Raw genomic sequence first — 16,308 nt, 5'->3', positions numbered from 1 at the left:
AGGCTATAGTTTTAGGTTTCAAATCATGTACAATAATTTGTCATTTTTAATATTGAAATACTGCCAATGGCAGAAACGTAAAGAAAAACTTGCCTCCTAAACTGTCACTTGATGTTGTTGTCAGTCAAGACTTCACTTATCCATATTATTACTGTGTGACCATGGACAAGTCACTAGCTCTCTCTCTGAGCCTTAGTTTCCTCCACTATAAGATGGGACCAACCAGGACCTATTTTGTTGGGCCACTGTGAGGGTGAACTGGGCTGGTGTATGTGAAAGTGCTGAGCACGGCGTCTGGAGAGGGGGGTTTCCTGTCTCGTTTCTCTCAGTTTCATTTTTTAAAGAACCAAAAACGTTTCCATGTCAATGTCTCATTTGATTAAGGTGACAGTGCTGAAAGCTGTTCAGACCCTTCAGAGGAAAGATAAATATATCTCCTTTCCCCCTGCTCCCCACAACTTCCTTGTTTTAAAGGGTATTTTGTTTTAAAAACATCTTCCAGTAACTGTGTAGAGTTTATGTTTCTGTTCTCAACACTATCCCTTTCTCATCCACCTGGTTGGAAGGGCAGTGCAAGCCTCCAGCGCCGGCTCTGGGACCTGGGAGAAATCAGTCACCAGGAGAGAGGAGCACCAGGGCAAGGCAGTGAGTTGGAGTCGATGAGGTCTGGAAGTCGAATAGTGCCCACCCACCTGGTGTTTCTCCAGAGCCTTTCAGGGGCATTCGGAGCCCTCTTAGCTTATAGACTCCTGAGGACTGTTATCAGTGTTCAAATGTTAACACACTCAGAGTGCGCTGTTTAGAACTTGCCAAGTGTGCGGCACCATTTCCTGCCCTGTTCTCCCTTGTGGGGTTCCCTCTGCCTGGAATGCCCCTCCCACCCCTCATTCATCCTTTGAGATGAATTATCAATTCATCTTCACTCTGTGAAGTCTCCCCACCCCAATCCCCACGTCCATCCCAGGTAAAACTGGGACACTTTCTTCTCTTGGTTTCCTGACCCTCCATATATTCCCTGACCTCCATAAATGCACTTACCACACATTTTGCCATCTTGAAGGCAAGTCTTGACTTATTCACGTTCCTCTCTCTAGTGCCCAGCCCTGACTTTATACATAGTATACCTTTAGCAAATGAATCCATAAAGGAGTGAATCTAAATTTCACAGAGAACTCTGGGGCAAGTTGCCAAAAAGTAGACCAGCAGCTCTAAGGAAATAGCCTCTTTGGCCTCTTTTTGTGACATTCAGAGCTGAGGTTTCTTTTCTTTCTTTCTTTCTTTCTTTCTTTCTTTCTTTCTTTCTTTCTTTCTTTTTTAACTTTTTATTTTATATTGGAGTATAGTTGATTAACAATGTTGTGTTAGTTTCAGGTGTACAGCAAAGAGATTCAGTTATACATATACCTGTGTCTATTCTTTTTCAAATTCTTTTCCCATCTAGGTTGTTACATAACATTGAGCAGAATTCCCTGTGCTGTACAGTAGGTCCTTGTTTGTGATCCTTTTTTTTTTTTTTTTTTGCGGTATGCGGACCTCTCACTGTTGTGGCCTCTCCCATTGCGGGGCACAGGCTCCGGACGCGCAGGCTCAGCGGCCATGGCTCACGGGCCCAGCCGCTCCGCGGCACGTGGGATCTTCCCGGACCGGGGCACGAACCCGTGTCCCCTGCATCGGCAGGCGGACTCTCAACCACTGCGCCACCTGGGAAGTCCTGTGATCCATTTTTAATATAGTAGTGTGTGTATGTTAATCCCAATCTCCCTAACTATCCTTCCTACCCCCCAACACACTTAGAGTTCATTCTCTAAGTCTGTGAGTCTGTTTCCAGAGCAGAGGTTTCTTGATGAAGTCGACAACATTGAACAAAAAAAGGCCTGTTTGCTGTCCACATCCTGAACATCTGTGACTGTGAAACTCCCACGATACATTTTGCAGAACTTGAGGAGAGGACCCTGGGCCTCACCGTCTTTGGCAAGCTGCATTTCTGGGCAGGCTTGACTGGCTGGCTTGCTCTGGACCCTGTCCTTTGCTAAGGAGAGTGTTTAAGTTCCTTGAATTAAGACCTTTTGAGGAGATATTGCAGAGTTCTCTTTAGACACTGGCGGTGAGGAGCCACGTTGTCAGCAGCCATTGGTTCAGTAGTGAGATGGTACTTCTGCAAATGGTCCCTTCACATGGACATGCTATAAGTGCTAAAGTACCATATTCAGCTCTTAGGAGTCCTTGGCCCCCTTTTGTCACTCTCCAACCTCAACCCCAAATGAGAAAAACATCTGGCAGAGAATAGCCCCGTGGGTGTCAAAGGAGAACGCACTATAAATTGCAGAATATAAATTGCAGAATGTGTGGCATGTAATTTCCCTTGGGCTTTGGGTTAAATCTGACACCTGCTTGAAGTTCTCAACCTCCCCACCACTGCCTTCCTCTGTATCCACCCCATTCCCGTCCCTGAGAGCTAAAGTTTCAGCCTGGTTCTTTAATCCATAGGGCTAGCTAAGCTTAGCTCACTGGCTTGCTCTCTCTTTCTTTCTGTTTGTGGTGGATCTGAGCTCTAGGATATAGATTAAAAATTATCATTTGAGGGCTTCCCTGGTGGCGCAGTGGTTGAGAGTCTGCCTGCCGATGCAGGGGACACGGGTTCGTGCCCCGGTCCGGGAGGATCCCACATGCTGCAGAGCGGCTGGGCCCGTGAGCCATGGCCGCCGGGCCTGCGCGTCCGGAGCCTGTGCTCCGCAACAGGAGAGGCCACAGCAGTGAGAGGCCCGCGTACCGCAAAAAAAAAAAAAATTATCATTTGATCTCAGTGAGAGAGGTTTACTGGGAAGGGGAAATCTTTTTATTACTGTTGTTAACAACACTAGTTAAAATTTGAGCAAAGACTTTGTGATACGTTTTTTACATGATTCCTTCATTTAATACTCACATCAACCTAAGAGGTAAGTCCTGTTACTATTGTCCCCATTCTGCTACTGAATAAGAAAAAAAATTAAATTTTTGCAATGTTCACCAAGATTCAACAACTTAACCTAGGTTACATGGGAACAGAGACATATTTTTAAAATAGTGTTTAAAAATTCTTAGCAACAATTTATTCTCCCAAAGAGGAGGTTAACCACTCTCTTTATAACATTTCATAACCAACTGATTTGCTCAGCAACTTTGTTCTTTATGGATGGTGTAGCCCAGGAGTCAACAAGCTATGCCCCCCCAACCCCCGACCAAATCCAGCCACCACCAAAAAAATGTACAGTCTATAAGCTAAGAATGGCTTTTACATTTTTTAATGGTTGGGAAAAAAAAAAAAGAATATTCTGTGACACAGGAACTCATATAACTTCAAATTTCAGTGCCCATAAATGAAGTTCTTTGGGAATATGGTCACACTTATTTGCATATGTGTCATCTGTGGCTGCTTTTGTGCTAGAATGGTGGAGTTGAGTGGTTGCTAGGGAGATCCACAAAGCCTAAAATATTTACCATATGGCCCTTTACAGCAAAAAACTTGCCAACCCCTCATATAGAATAAACTTCAGCTCTGTTACCATTCAAATGGGGCCAAATTCTGAATTTCTGAGTCTAAAAAAAGATGCTTTGCTCTAGTTTAAATAAAAGACAACTTTATTTTCTTTAACACAACTCCACAGAAAAAGTGGGTACCATGGTCTAAATAAGACTCATTTGATATCAGCAGCATACATTATGTAAAACTTGGAATCTCAAGGAAACTAAACATTCCACTGACCTCTTGTTTACAAAAGTTCACCTAACAAATGCTCTTCCTTTACCATGAAGATAGACAGCAGTTCAGTCCCAGTCAACGTCTGGCTAATTTTCACTCAGTCAAAACAGAAGGAAACCTGGATACAGGCTCCGGACTCAGTCCTGTTACATTATGACATAAACTTGCAGTGAGTATGATCACCGCCATCTGCTTTGGAAGACCTTACCTTGGGCATTAGCCCTATAATTATAGCACCAGTTCTGGTAGAGTAGGAACAGCCCTTCCTGTCAGGGCATACAGCTGGGAGGGCCCATGCTTGCTTTAATGCTTTACCTCCCCTCTTGGAATTCTTAATAATTTTTGATCTTGCATTTTTATTTTGAACTAGGTCCACAAACTATGTAGCTGGTCTTGCCTCCTATAGATGATTATATATAGGCAAATATATTCCAGGGAATGTAAAAGAAAGTTCTTGCACGACAAATTTTTTCTCTATAACCACACATCCCATGAAGGAAAGTGTAGAGCAAGATCCCATAGACAAGATCTTGCTTTGCCTCACCTACAAACAATGTGAATCAGAGGTAGAGTCCTACCTCCTCTGAGCTCTTTGTTCTCAGCTGTAAAATGGGCTGAGAACATTTATTCTGCCTCAAGGGGGTTGTGAGGACCAAAGAAGGCAGAAAAATGCACTTAGTAAACTGTAAAACGATTAAAGAAATACAAAGTACCCATTCCTTACAGCGAGGATAGCTCTAGGAGATGCCACAGGAGAGGGAATACTTCAGGAGGTATCCCATGGAGCTCAGCGCTGGCCCCATCACAGTTCTCCTGCTGCTCTTTAATCAATCTCTTGTTGCAGCCCAAGCAATTTCCAAAAACAAAGCCCTCATATCACTGCCCTGCTTAAAACCCTTCAATGGATTCTGTCTGCCCTTAGGATGGGGCAGGGATTTTATAACAGTGACTGTGGGCCCTGACATACAGGTCTCTCTTATGCTAAAAGGGATCCCAAGTAAAGAATATTCTGGGAATTCCCTGGCCGTCCAGTGGTTAGGACTCTGCACTTTCACTTCTAAGGGCCTGGGTTACTGGTCGGGGAACTAAGATCCCACAAGCCACAAGGCGTGGCAAAAAAAAAGAATAACCCGAATAAACTGTATGTAAAAGCAACCCAAGGGCCTGGGTCACAGTTGTTTTTCTCTAAAACAAATGGATGGTCCAAGCACATCATCCAACTTGCCTTTGAGACCCAAGACTGAGCACCTTGAATGAAGCATCTGGGTCTTATTCTTCCCCCAGGACCTAGAGCAATGCCTGGTCTGGAGTGGATATAAGAGAAGTTAAAGGCTAGCCAGGTGGCTTGGGGTCATATCTTCACCTGCCAACTATTAGGACTGTGACCTTGGGCAAGTCACTGAGCGTCCATTTCTTCTCCTTGTGCTTGTGGGGATTAAATAAGGTGAGGCACAGAGGTGCCTGCCACACAAGGTAAGAAGTGCCTGGCACGAGGTGAGAAGCCAGTGTGTGGAGCTGCTTCAAGGAACTGTAGGATCTAGAGTTCAGTGCATCGATAGCAGTCGCCTCACTGGAACAGTTTGTATTTCTGGAACCCTTATTGTGTAAGCAAGCATCATTTCATCTGCAAACAATATATAAATAGACTAGAATGTGGTCAAGATTATTATTGCTAAGTTCCTTTAATGACTACTAAAAGTAATTCAATTTCAGATTCTGATTTTGGTTGCTCTACTAACGTTTTTGGCAACTCACTTGCAGACAGTTTTCTAATGAATGTTTAAAAGCAATAACACCGTAAATCACCTACTTTAAAAAATAAAAACTCCTTTTCCAGCTTAACTTTCATATCTCAATCCAATTCATTTTAATGTTCCATACCCTGATTCTCTCAGGAAGCTATAGGGCTGTTTTGTAGGGTTATTAGTGTTTTTTTTTTTTCCAAAAGTACAGTCTCTGGATAAAATGTGGAGCACTGCTTTATAATTCTGAACACAACAACCTGGGGTCTTCTTCTAGACAACAGCCAGTAATCTCAGGGTTAACCTTTTCTTTCCAGAATCCTTCATGGCCCCATGTAACCATTTTGGAGACATGAACCCATTAATCTATTTAAAGTAATTGATACCCTATCCAGGAAAATCCACACACAATTTTGCATACACTGTTTTTCCCAGGGAGGGTTATGGACCCCATCAAATCCACCCACGGTAGCCTTAAGGATGAGTGGTCTCAGCTTGAATCCTTACCCTAAGATATTAATTACTAATAAGGGCTTAATGTATGCCCCCCCCAACCCATCCACCTTCCAGATGTATTTGCAGCATTATAACAGGGGGAAACTTGGCCCAGCTGAAGGGACTCAAATAGTACCAGTGGAATTTGAATTTCAGGCTCTAGCAACAAGTATGCAATAGAGAAATTTTCAGCCAGGGGCAAGCCATTACTTATTATCTATTTATTGTATGATGTATTTACTTCTTTGGAAAATTTCAAACACAGTTGTGGCTCCATACCAACGAACCCAAACCCCTATATCAATGGTTTAATAGCTGGAATCCTGCCTAAACAATCTGTAAACTAGGATCATAAACATAAAAACAGAGATTACCCAAAAGTTGACACACTGCTGTTTTACAGGATGAAAACTCGTATTATATCAGTGAGGTGGAAGCCTATTTGACCGTCTCAAATCCAGGTAAGTAGTTGGAGAAGCCTGTTCTACCAGCGATGATGCTATGTTTCTGGTTAGCCCAGTTTTCACCTGGCTAATATGTGATGCTGCCTTTGAGAAACAGACTGAGAGAGCAGCCAGCAATGTAACTTTGAGGGAACTTATTATTGATACACCTCTGTGTGCTTCAGTCTGCTTGTCTGCTCAGGCAGCAAGTTGGCTACATTGTGTCAAATCAACAACAATAGAGTTGAGTGACTTTTGGACAGATTTGCCGTTAATGGTGAGGTTTATTTTACACTCTGGGAATCATGCATTCATTCTACGAAAGTGTAGCTAGTGCCTGCTAGGTTCCAAGCCCTATAGTATGTACTCGGTATCCCTAATTATCTAAACATATAGTCCCTGCCCTCATGGAGCTTACATTATAGAAGTGGGGAGAGGACCGTAAACAGATGCATTAAATTATAATATACAGTTAAATAGTGCTGAATTCTATGAGCAAAAAAAGCAGGATGAGGATGGAGAGGACTGGAAGGTGTAGTAGGGAAGCCCTCTGAGGAGAAAGCCCTCTCTGAAGAGGTGAGATTTGAGCAGAGAGCTGTCCCCATTTGGGGACATCTGGGTCTGGGGAAGCTCTTTCCAGGTGGCAGGAACTGCAGGTGCCCAGGCTCTAAGGAGTGAGCTTGCTGGGGCACTCAAGGACCAGCAGGAACCAGAGTGTCCAAGAGAGCAAGTAAAGCAGCCAATGAGGTCTGAGGGGCAGCCAGGCCAGAGCACAGACAGCCTGTGGGTAAGACAGGGTGAGGACTTTGGATTTTATTCTAAAGTGTGAAAAGATGCCATTGGAGGGCTTGGCATAGGGAAATGATATATCAAATTTATATTTATACAGGTTCACTTTGGTTGCTATATGAAAAATTACCCAAAGTAGAGCAAGTTGAAAGAACTCCTACAACGTTCACTTCTAGGAAAGTAATGCTCCCAGTCAAGTTGAGGGAGTTTCTCAGAGGCCTCCGATGTTTCTCCCGAAAGCCTAGACTTCGATAACACACTGTTAGTGAGCACCTCCTCTGTGCCAGGTCGTGTACTAAGAGTTTTCATGTCTCTTTTCTCCTCTTCAAAATTCTTTGGACTGGCTTAAACTTATTCTTTTATTAATTAAGGAACTTATACTAAAGAAACTTGCCGAGAAATGAAAATGTGAAGATATATCTATTTTAAATATTAGCAATATTACATTGGTATTGCTCAAAAAGTTGTTGTCAATGATTATTGGTTAAATGTAAGTAAGATGTCACAGCTGACCTTTTCATATACATTATCTCAAACGAGTCTCCTCATATCGACTGGGGAATAAATATTGTGCATGCTAACATAAAGCAGCTAATGTTATCACTGGATAATGACCAAATTTTAGCTACTAATAGGGTAGTAACGTCTCAAGGGGCAGGAGAAGGGAAAGTCAGACCAGAAGCTAATTGAGAGGCTGAGGGAGGGGAAAAAACAACTCTAGGTCCGCATGCTCAAGGCTCAGGAGTGGCAGCAGGAACTGTCATACTCATAGTAATGATAATTTTCATGTCAATGGTGGCAGTGGTGGTGGTGTGAGTACAGTAGTTAGTTGTAGTTCAGAGGTAGTGACCATGGTGACATTAGCACGAGCAGTGGTAGTAGACTACCCCAGGATATAACACAAGATACAGCAGTGTACATGGATAATTCAGTACATCATGTAGGACGTTTGAATGTATAAATGCAGGAGTCTGCAGTGAATACAACAGTAACAGGCAGGAGACACAACAGCACAGTAGTTAAGGTAACAAGCTCTAGAATCAGACGGCTTGAGTCCAAATACCACATACTAGATGTATGTTCTTAGACGAATGTTTTCAACTCCGTCTTCTCATCTGTAAAATGGTGACAGTAGTACCTATCTCAAAAAATTTTTGTGGGAATTAAACAGGAAAATGCACGTCAAGTACTTGCACAGCACCTGAAACACAGTGAGCTGACCTTCTGTGTGAGATGTTATGTCAGATGCAAGTGAACACACCCGCAGCAGCAGGAGAGGAGGGAACTTTCGGACTCCCTCGCTAACAGCCCGTGGATGAATTCACTGAGGTCCATAGTCTGGTCCTCAGCCCCGGAAGCCGTCAGTGGCTGTTTCTTCAAGGAACCTGATGTTAAACCAAGGTCATAAAACTGATGTATAAAATCAGAATGCCAGTTTGTTCATTCATCTTGCTACTGTTTCTTATTATAACTGCAAGGGGACCAAGACAGTTGGGTACTCTGCCAATGAACTTTCTCCCATTCGGGAAACCAAACTATATTCAGAAGGGTGCCTGGTAGAGGTGGAATTAGAGCAAATGGAGTTATTAAATTTTTTTAACATCTTTATTGGAGTATAATTGCTTTACAATGGTGTAACTATTTTAAATGTTTAACCCCATGGGCCTTGAAGCACTCACCTCCTTGAAACGCGTGTGCCTCTCATGAGACAGGGCCAGTCCTTGAGCAGGTCCTTCTCTCCCAGCAGCACTCAGATGGATGCAGATGGGCCTCTCCCTTCTCTATGCTTCCATGAATGATGCAACAACCCCTCCCAATGATGGGCTTGGTCCTTCCTTTTGCTATATGAATGCATTCAGTGTGGTGACATGCAAATACTCTGCTTGGTAACTTTGCATGTCTCTGCTCTGATGCATTATGAGAGCGTGTGATTTTTGTCTCAGAGAACAATCTTACTTCTTTTATTTCTGAAGTTTTCATGGACACTTTTTTGTGCGCAGGCACTGACAATAGCCCCCATTGACTCTGCCCCCAGTGACTTAAAATAACTGAATAAAAGATTCCGAAGAGTTTTTATTTCAATGTTATCATATTCTAATTTATGTGAGATTGCCCCCATATATGGTGAACAGAGCGTCAGGAAAAAGTCCCCAGACAGCACCAGGGTGATGTTTCATGAGGCGAAGGTGTCAGAACCGTGGAGAACCACATCTAAGGAAGGCCATTTAACTGCACATGGGCCATCCGGCAACAGCTGGGGCTCAATGGTTACTTGCCAGGATTCTTACATGTCGGTATTTCACCTTTGTGTTTTCAGAGAAAGTTTACCAAGGAATGAAAAGTGCAATGGTGATGTTTGAGACTGTGGCGGGGCATTCCTTCAAGTGTGTGAGCGAACAGAGCATCCAGCTCTCCACCCACCTTCAGCTGAAAACAATGAATATCCAACTTCAAGCCTTTGATTTTGAAGGCAACCACTTTGGAAATGGTAAGTTAAGGGATCATCATGTCACAAACCTAAACTTCTGAGACCCAGGAGTAGTTTCAAGTTGTTTTTTGGTTGAAGCTTTCAAAGGGACAGGAATCACATGAACTTCCTAGAAGAGTATGATTCCGCTAAGCTCTCAGGGTCAAGTTTCTCCGGCCAACCCTCCCTCCCACCGTTGTATGAGCCAATACCAGCCTCAAAATCAGACACTTAAACCCACTCATGTCCACTGCCCTCCCACAGCAGAATACATTCTTCTTGTCTGGCCAAGATACACATTCTGACTCATTTAAACACACACACACACACAGTCAATCAATCAAAGAGTGAGAAAACGCCATCAGTAACCTCCCCTGGACAAGCTGTTGAATACTGGTAAACCCAGGTGTCTTTGGAGAACACCTTAAAATCCTGAGTATTAGTGATATGTCTAAAAGTCAAGATTTCAGAATAGATTCTTTCCCACTTATGGAGGGAAAAGAGAAAGTTGTGATCATTCTAGACAGAAATACACTCTGTTGAATCCCCTCTTCTCAAATCCAAGCTGTTCTACCCAACTAGTGCTTCCTCATAATTAGTCTTAGTTTCCATGCAACTTCTACTTTGGGTTTTTCCCACCACAGAGGGAAGCAGGTTCTAACAAGAAGGCCAGGGGCAGCCCAGGGTGACTTTCCAAAAAAGCCCTTTTCTCCCCACCAGGAAAACAGTATTACAAGGGTTTCTACATTAGGGCAAGAATTGAACTTCAGTTTCTAAAACATCTCTCTCATAATAAGTCAATGACCTTATGAGTACTTCTCAGCTATCAAAAATAGATTTAGCTAGAGGTGTAGCTGTAAGTTAACTTTCTATAACATGAGTCTGATTTCTACTTGAATTCCACTGTAAAGCTGAAAATGTGTCTGGCAGAAAACTTCTGATATACCTGGTGGAAGGCATTCAGCAAAGGCAGTATGAAGTGTCACTTGCCTTGGATCTCCTGACATCTGTAGGTTTGGTCTGAGTCCTACAATCTCTATCTTAATTTTGGACCTTTACCAGAGTCCTAAGATTAAATATTAAAATTTGCTAGTAGGTATTTCCCCCACTCTGTCATCTTGTCTCAAAATATCCAATTTGAGAAACTCTTTTAAAAATTTATTATGAAGGCTTGAAAAACCTCTGTATTTAATCATATGGTCTTAAAAATAAGGCACACACTTTCTCTTCCTCCCCCTCAGAACCTGTGTATAGAAGGAAGTAAGCAGGTCTGGGAAACCTCTCGGTGACAGAGATGAGAAATAAAAACCTTTTAGCAGCACACCTGGCCGCTATTAAGCAGTGCTCACGAGGAGATGTAGAAAGCTATCTTTTCATTTTTTCCTTTCCCTCCTTCACCCTCTCATATACATAGTCACAAAACCCTATCAGTTCTACCTCCAAAATATTTCTCTTGTTCATTCCACTGTCCCCGCTTCAGCTCAGCTCCTTATTCCCAGTCTTTGCACCTCAAATTTCACTAAAGGTGCTCAGATGTGAAGTTGTATGTCATCCTGTAAATAATGTTTTCTACCAGAGAGTAAGAGAAGAGAGAAAAAGGAGCAAGTTGAAAAATAGAAGTTACCATACAATATGGCATTATAAAAGGCATAAGTACAAAAGGCCGTGGGAGCACAGAGGAAGGCATGAGGAGCACAGCGTTGCAGGAAGGGGGTCAGAGAAGTCCTGACAGATGGGTGACCCTTCAACAGGGGCTCGGAGAACCGGAGAGGAATCCAGCAAGTGTAACGCTCGGCCTTGTCAAAGAGAACGGTCATCCCAAACAGTAGGCCCCTGACCCCCTTTCTAAACCCCTTCTCTCTAAAATCTCGGAGCCTGCAAAGGCTCTCTCCAGTACCAGGAGCCCAGGGTGTCCAGCAGTCCCTTCAAGAAGCACAGAGTTTAAATAGAAAACTTTGGCCAGGTGATATGGTCCAGGTCTGTGTCTCCAACCTTGGGAAACCAGGCTCCCGTGCTTACCCTGGCTTGAGAGTCAAGACACAATTCTGATCCTGACCCTCTGGACCTAACCAGTGTTCCTCAAAGTTGGATCTGCCTCCCAGCCGTATCACAATCACCTGGGTCCCACCTCCGACCCGCTGAATCAAAACTGCTTGGGTGCGGGGCCCGGGGATCTGCAGTTAAGACACCCCTTAAGTGATCACGGGCACTACAAGTCAGTCCACTGCAGTGACCCCTTCCCTTCTCATCTTCACCTGTCCATATGTCTGAGGCAGCAGGGACAGGTCCCGCAGATCCATCTCTCTCTCAGTTGCCTTCTCTGTGAAGCTGAGGCGGGCAGGGGCAGTATCACTTCCCAGCATTGTGGCCAGCCTGTAACACCTGTTACTCTGACTTCAATTACAGCGGACGAATGCTTCAGTGACAGAAACAGGAGAGAAATCCCTGTGGCCATGGGCCTGAGTATCGCAGGATTGCTTGGCGTTTTGCTAACAGCATGCCTGGTGACCAGAAAGAGGCCCAGGAGAGGATATGAACGCATGTAAAACCCCACCTTCCTCAAAGTGTGCAAGGTTAAGGCCTTGGGAATGCTGGCTGTATATTTAGCCTGAAGCGAAGGGATCAACTTTTCTAGTTGCCAACCCCACCCTCCAAATCCGATTAGGAAATTAGCATTCTACCAAAGGCCATCAGGCTAGCTACAAGACAGCTCCCACCCCACTTCTTCCTGGGTCATATGGGCTTGAGTTCCACCAGCCACACGTGATAATACAGGCCTGGCGTGAGAATTAGGGACAAGAGGCAGGGATGTGAGCAGGATCCTGTGAGAAGGAAAAAGCAAACACCCAGAGGGAAGATTGTGTGAAAGACATTTTCAAACTGCATTGATTTTTCGTATACATTTTTAAGAGTCTCAATATCTAGTTTTTTAAAAAAACTTTTTTACTTTTAAAATCCTATCCATTTTAAAATAAATTCTAAAGTGATTTTAAACTCCTGGATTTTGCCCAACTCCTGATTTACTTAAATGATAGTCTTGATAGACTATCTTTTTTTTTTTTTAGGTTGACTGAAGGTCTTTTTATTTTTTTTAATAAATTTATTTATTTTATTTTTGGCTGCATTGGGTCTGTTGCTGCATGTGGGCTTTCTCTAGTGGCGACGAGCAGGGGCTACTCTTCCTTGCAGTGCACAGGCTTCTCATTGCGGTGGCTTCTCTTGTTGTGGAGCACGGGCTCTAGGTGTGCGGGCTCAGTAGTTGTGGGATGCGGACTCTAGAGCGCAGGCTCAGTAGTTGTGGCTGGCGGGTTGTAGAGTGCAGACTCAATAGTTGTGGCACACAGGCCCAGCTGTTCCGCAGCATGTGGGATCTTCCCGGACCAGGGCTCAACCCCACGTCCCCTGCAATGGCAGGGGGGCTCTCAACCACTGCGCCATCAGGGAAGCCCTGGAGGTCTTTTTAGACTATCGTTTTTAAAAGGACGTATTCTACACTGTTATAATGTATTATTAGTAAAAAAAAAAAAAAAAAAAAAAACTAGAAAACTTCCCAACATTCCATTTTTTAATGTAAAGGATATACGAAAGATCTTAGCAAACAAAAGAGGCTTCATACAAGTTAGTTCTCCAGTCCTTCACCTTAATTTGTTGTCTGCCTTCTTAATACCTTTTTTCTGCTCTGTCTCTATTTTTCTTTGATTTTAGTATATCCTTGTAGATTTGTTAAGTTGGGCCATCGTGGGGGGCGGAGGTAGGCAAAGCATCTAAACAGTCATAAATGGCAAAGAGAAGAGGTAAATCTACCCAGATTATTATCCACTTTCCTTTTTTAGCAAGCATTTACCAAAAACAAAACAAAACAAAACAAAAAACAAAAAAAACCGTAAACCAGAAAATTCCTGATTGGGAGTGATTGGTGTCTGGAGGAAAAGTTCTATTAAAATATGGTTTAGAATGTTATTCATGGTTTTCTACTACGTTGACTGTTTAAATAGCAGAACTGGGGTTGGTCTTTCAGAGAAAGGGGAGAGTAATGGACCTCTGGATGTTTTTAACTGTTTTTACTAACAGACACTGTTCTTGTGTTTCTGTATTTTCCAGAGGTGTTATTCATTATTTTTAAGAGGAAGTTTATGAAAGTTGGCAACCACTCTATAACCACTGCTTATCTAGGACGTGTACTGCTTTCCTTTGAGGTATTTTAGCTCTCTCCACTTTCTCAGAAGTGAGGGGGTGGGGAGAGCACACAGCAGCTTCCAGAGAGCTTCAAGAGCCCTTGAAGATGGCAGGAGGGTGAGGACGTTCCTGTTCCTCCTTACCCCAGGAGGTGTTGATGCAAATCTGGGATATGAGGACCCAGTGTTCCCAAAAGTGACTCGGGTTGAGCAGCAAGGGCGTGGCCTTGGAGAGATGCCATCTGTCTTCACCTCCTTCCTCCAGCGGGTGTCAGCCAGTACCCACACTAGACTCCCATTTCCAGTTCCACCTCAAGTGTGCTTGTTAGGTTCTCTACCACAGAGCACGGGTTGTTTATTCACCGTGCCACTAACCACCCTGTAGAATGACTAAAGGGAGGTCCTAGTTTAGAAATTTCTCCCACAGCAGAGGAAAACGAAGTCGAATTAAAATCAAGAAGAGAGGGATAAGGCAGTTCGCTTGAGTTTGATTTTCCTTTCTACCATCTTCAATGAGTTCTGTGGAGTGACGGCTGCTGCTTAGACTCCTGTGATCTACCCCTCCCCACACACGCCAATTATCTTTAAAATTGCTTTGAATTAACATTCTAGTAACCGAAAATAACACAGGTTTCCTTGGAATGATTAGTAAATAAATGCCTGGATGCATTATTGCCTTACAGTTCTGCCCACTGTTGCAGTGATGTCCCAGGAGGGTCCTAGAGGGGAAAGTGCTGGGATTGGGACTGTGGTAGACTGGGCATCTGGAAGTGGCCTCCTCCGTGTCCTGGGGTTCCCTCCCCCGCCCCCCGCCAGCCCCGCGCCGTGCTGCCTCCAAGTCGTCTCTTAGGGCTGAAAGGCTTACTGCAGAGCACTGCTTGTCCCTTTCTGAGGTAGGGGCAGGAGGCTGCTGTGTAGGACTCCGGGAAGCCTCACAAGGGGCCTCTGATCCTCTCTGGCGGCACTGGCCCCTGACCTTTGGCTCTCCTGCTGCTTGCCCTTCCAGCTGGTTTCAACTCGGCTTCTCCCTTCTGCTGACGGTAGAACGCCTGAATTTACCCCTCTCTCTGCAACCTACCTAGAGACAGTAGAAACCTTCACTAATGCCCACATGGAGATAACCTATCCATTGTTCATTTTGGGGTACAGTTGACCCTTGAATGATGCTGGGGGTCAGGGCACCCACCCTCCCACGGTTGAAAATCTGTGTGTATAACAGAGTTGGCCCTCCGTGTAGGTGGTTCCCTCTGTACCTGCGTTCCTCAGCCACCTGCGGATAAAGTAGTACTGTAGTATTTAATGTTGAAAAATATCTGCCTATAAATAGACCCGTGCAGTTCAAACTGGTGTCCTTCAAGGGTCAACTGTATTTCCTTCTCAAGAATATTGTTTTACAAACTGAAAGCACACAGAGGACACAGTTTGGTATCCTTGTTCCATAAGCATTTCTCCATGCTGCTAGAGGTACAAAGTGTCATTACTATGGCTGCTATCCTGAATATGCTATCAACATTACACAATAATTTACTTAACTATTCTGTTATTATTGGGAATTTTTATTGTTTCTAGGTTCTCACAACGATAACGTGAATAAAGAATTACGTATGAATTACATACAAAACAGACATTGATTAACAAATTTGTATCAATGTGTGCCCGAATTTTGGGTTTGCTTCATAAACTGTTTAAAATGGTTATAATTTATACTTCACTACTAATTCTTAATTTTTAAGAAACAAATGGGAACAAAAACACATAGGTTGTGAAAAAAATTTTAAGCACTACAGAAATATATGAAATGAAAAATTGGAGTTAAAATAGTGACTAGAGGGGCTTCCCTGGTGGCGCAGTGGTTGAGAGTCCACCTGCCGATGCAGGGGACGCGGGTTCGTGTCCCGGTCCGGGAAGATCCCACATGCCGCAGAGCGGCTGGGCCCGTGAGCCATGGCAGCTGAGCCTGCGCGTCTGGAGCCTGTGCTCCGCAACGGGAGAGGCCACAACAGTGAGAGGCCCGTGTACCGCAAAAAAAAAAAAAAATAATAATAATGACTAGAATTTTCCTCACAGAATTTTTCTCCCACATTGTCTAATAGATTGAGGGGAGAAACATTTTTTTTTAAATCAGTAGCAGTCAAAAAGACATAACCTAATGCAATAAACATTTTAAACTGATGAACAGCAAAGATACAAGACTGAGAGGAAGAATGGAGAGGCGCAGCTGAGTGGGCTCCTAACCCTCCCCAGTACACCTACCCCAAGGAGCCATACTGTGAAAAAAAAACATTCTGTGAATGCTGACTACTCTTCCTAAAACTGGAGAGAAAGAGAGCAGCCACTTGGGACTTCCCTGGCGGTCCATGATTAAAACTCTACGCTCCCAATGCAGGGGGCCCAGGTTCGATCCCTGGTTGGGGAACTAGGATCCCGCATTTCTTCAAGCTAGGTAGGAGTAGTGAAA

At 43.8% G+C, this 16,308-nt stretch overlaps 1 protein-coding gene across 2 annotated transcripts in view; it reads left to right on the top strand.

The window, feature by feature from the left end:
- Positions 1-16,308, top strand: part of LAMP3 (lysosomal associated membrane protein 3) — a 34,513-nt gene that overhangs the window by 12,301 nt on the left and 5,904 nt on the right. The window contains exons 4-6 of one of the 2 annotated variants that reach the window (XM_004316171.4): positions 6,380-6,437; positions 9,526-9,696; positions 12,082-13,221. In XM_004316171.4, the coding sequence (XP_004316219.3) occupies positions 6,380-6,437; positions 9,526-9,696; positions 12,082-12,221 (369 nt within the window). In that variant the 3' untranslated portion in view covers positions 12,222-13,221. Of the gene's footprint in view, positions 1-6,379; positions 6,438-9,525; positions 9,697-12,081; positions 13,222-16,308 lie in introns of those variants that run through there. The other variant, XM_033855522.1, reaches the window with a different exon arrangement.

Source organism: Tursiops truncatus, chromosome 4 (assembly GCF_011762595.2).
Source record: "Tursiops truncatus isolate mTurTru1 chromosome 4, mTurTru1.mat.Y, whole genome shotgun sequence".
NCBI lineage: Eukaryota > Metazoa > Chordata > Mammalia > Artiodactyla > Delphinidae > Tursiops > Tursiops truncatus.
This window is presented reverse-complemented; position numbering and strand designations above follow the sequence as displayed.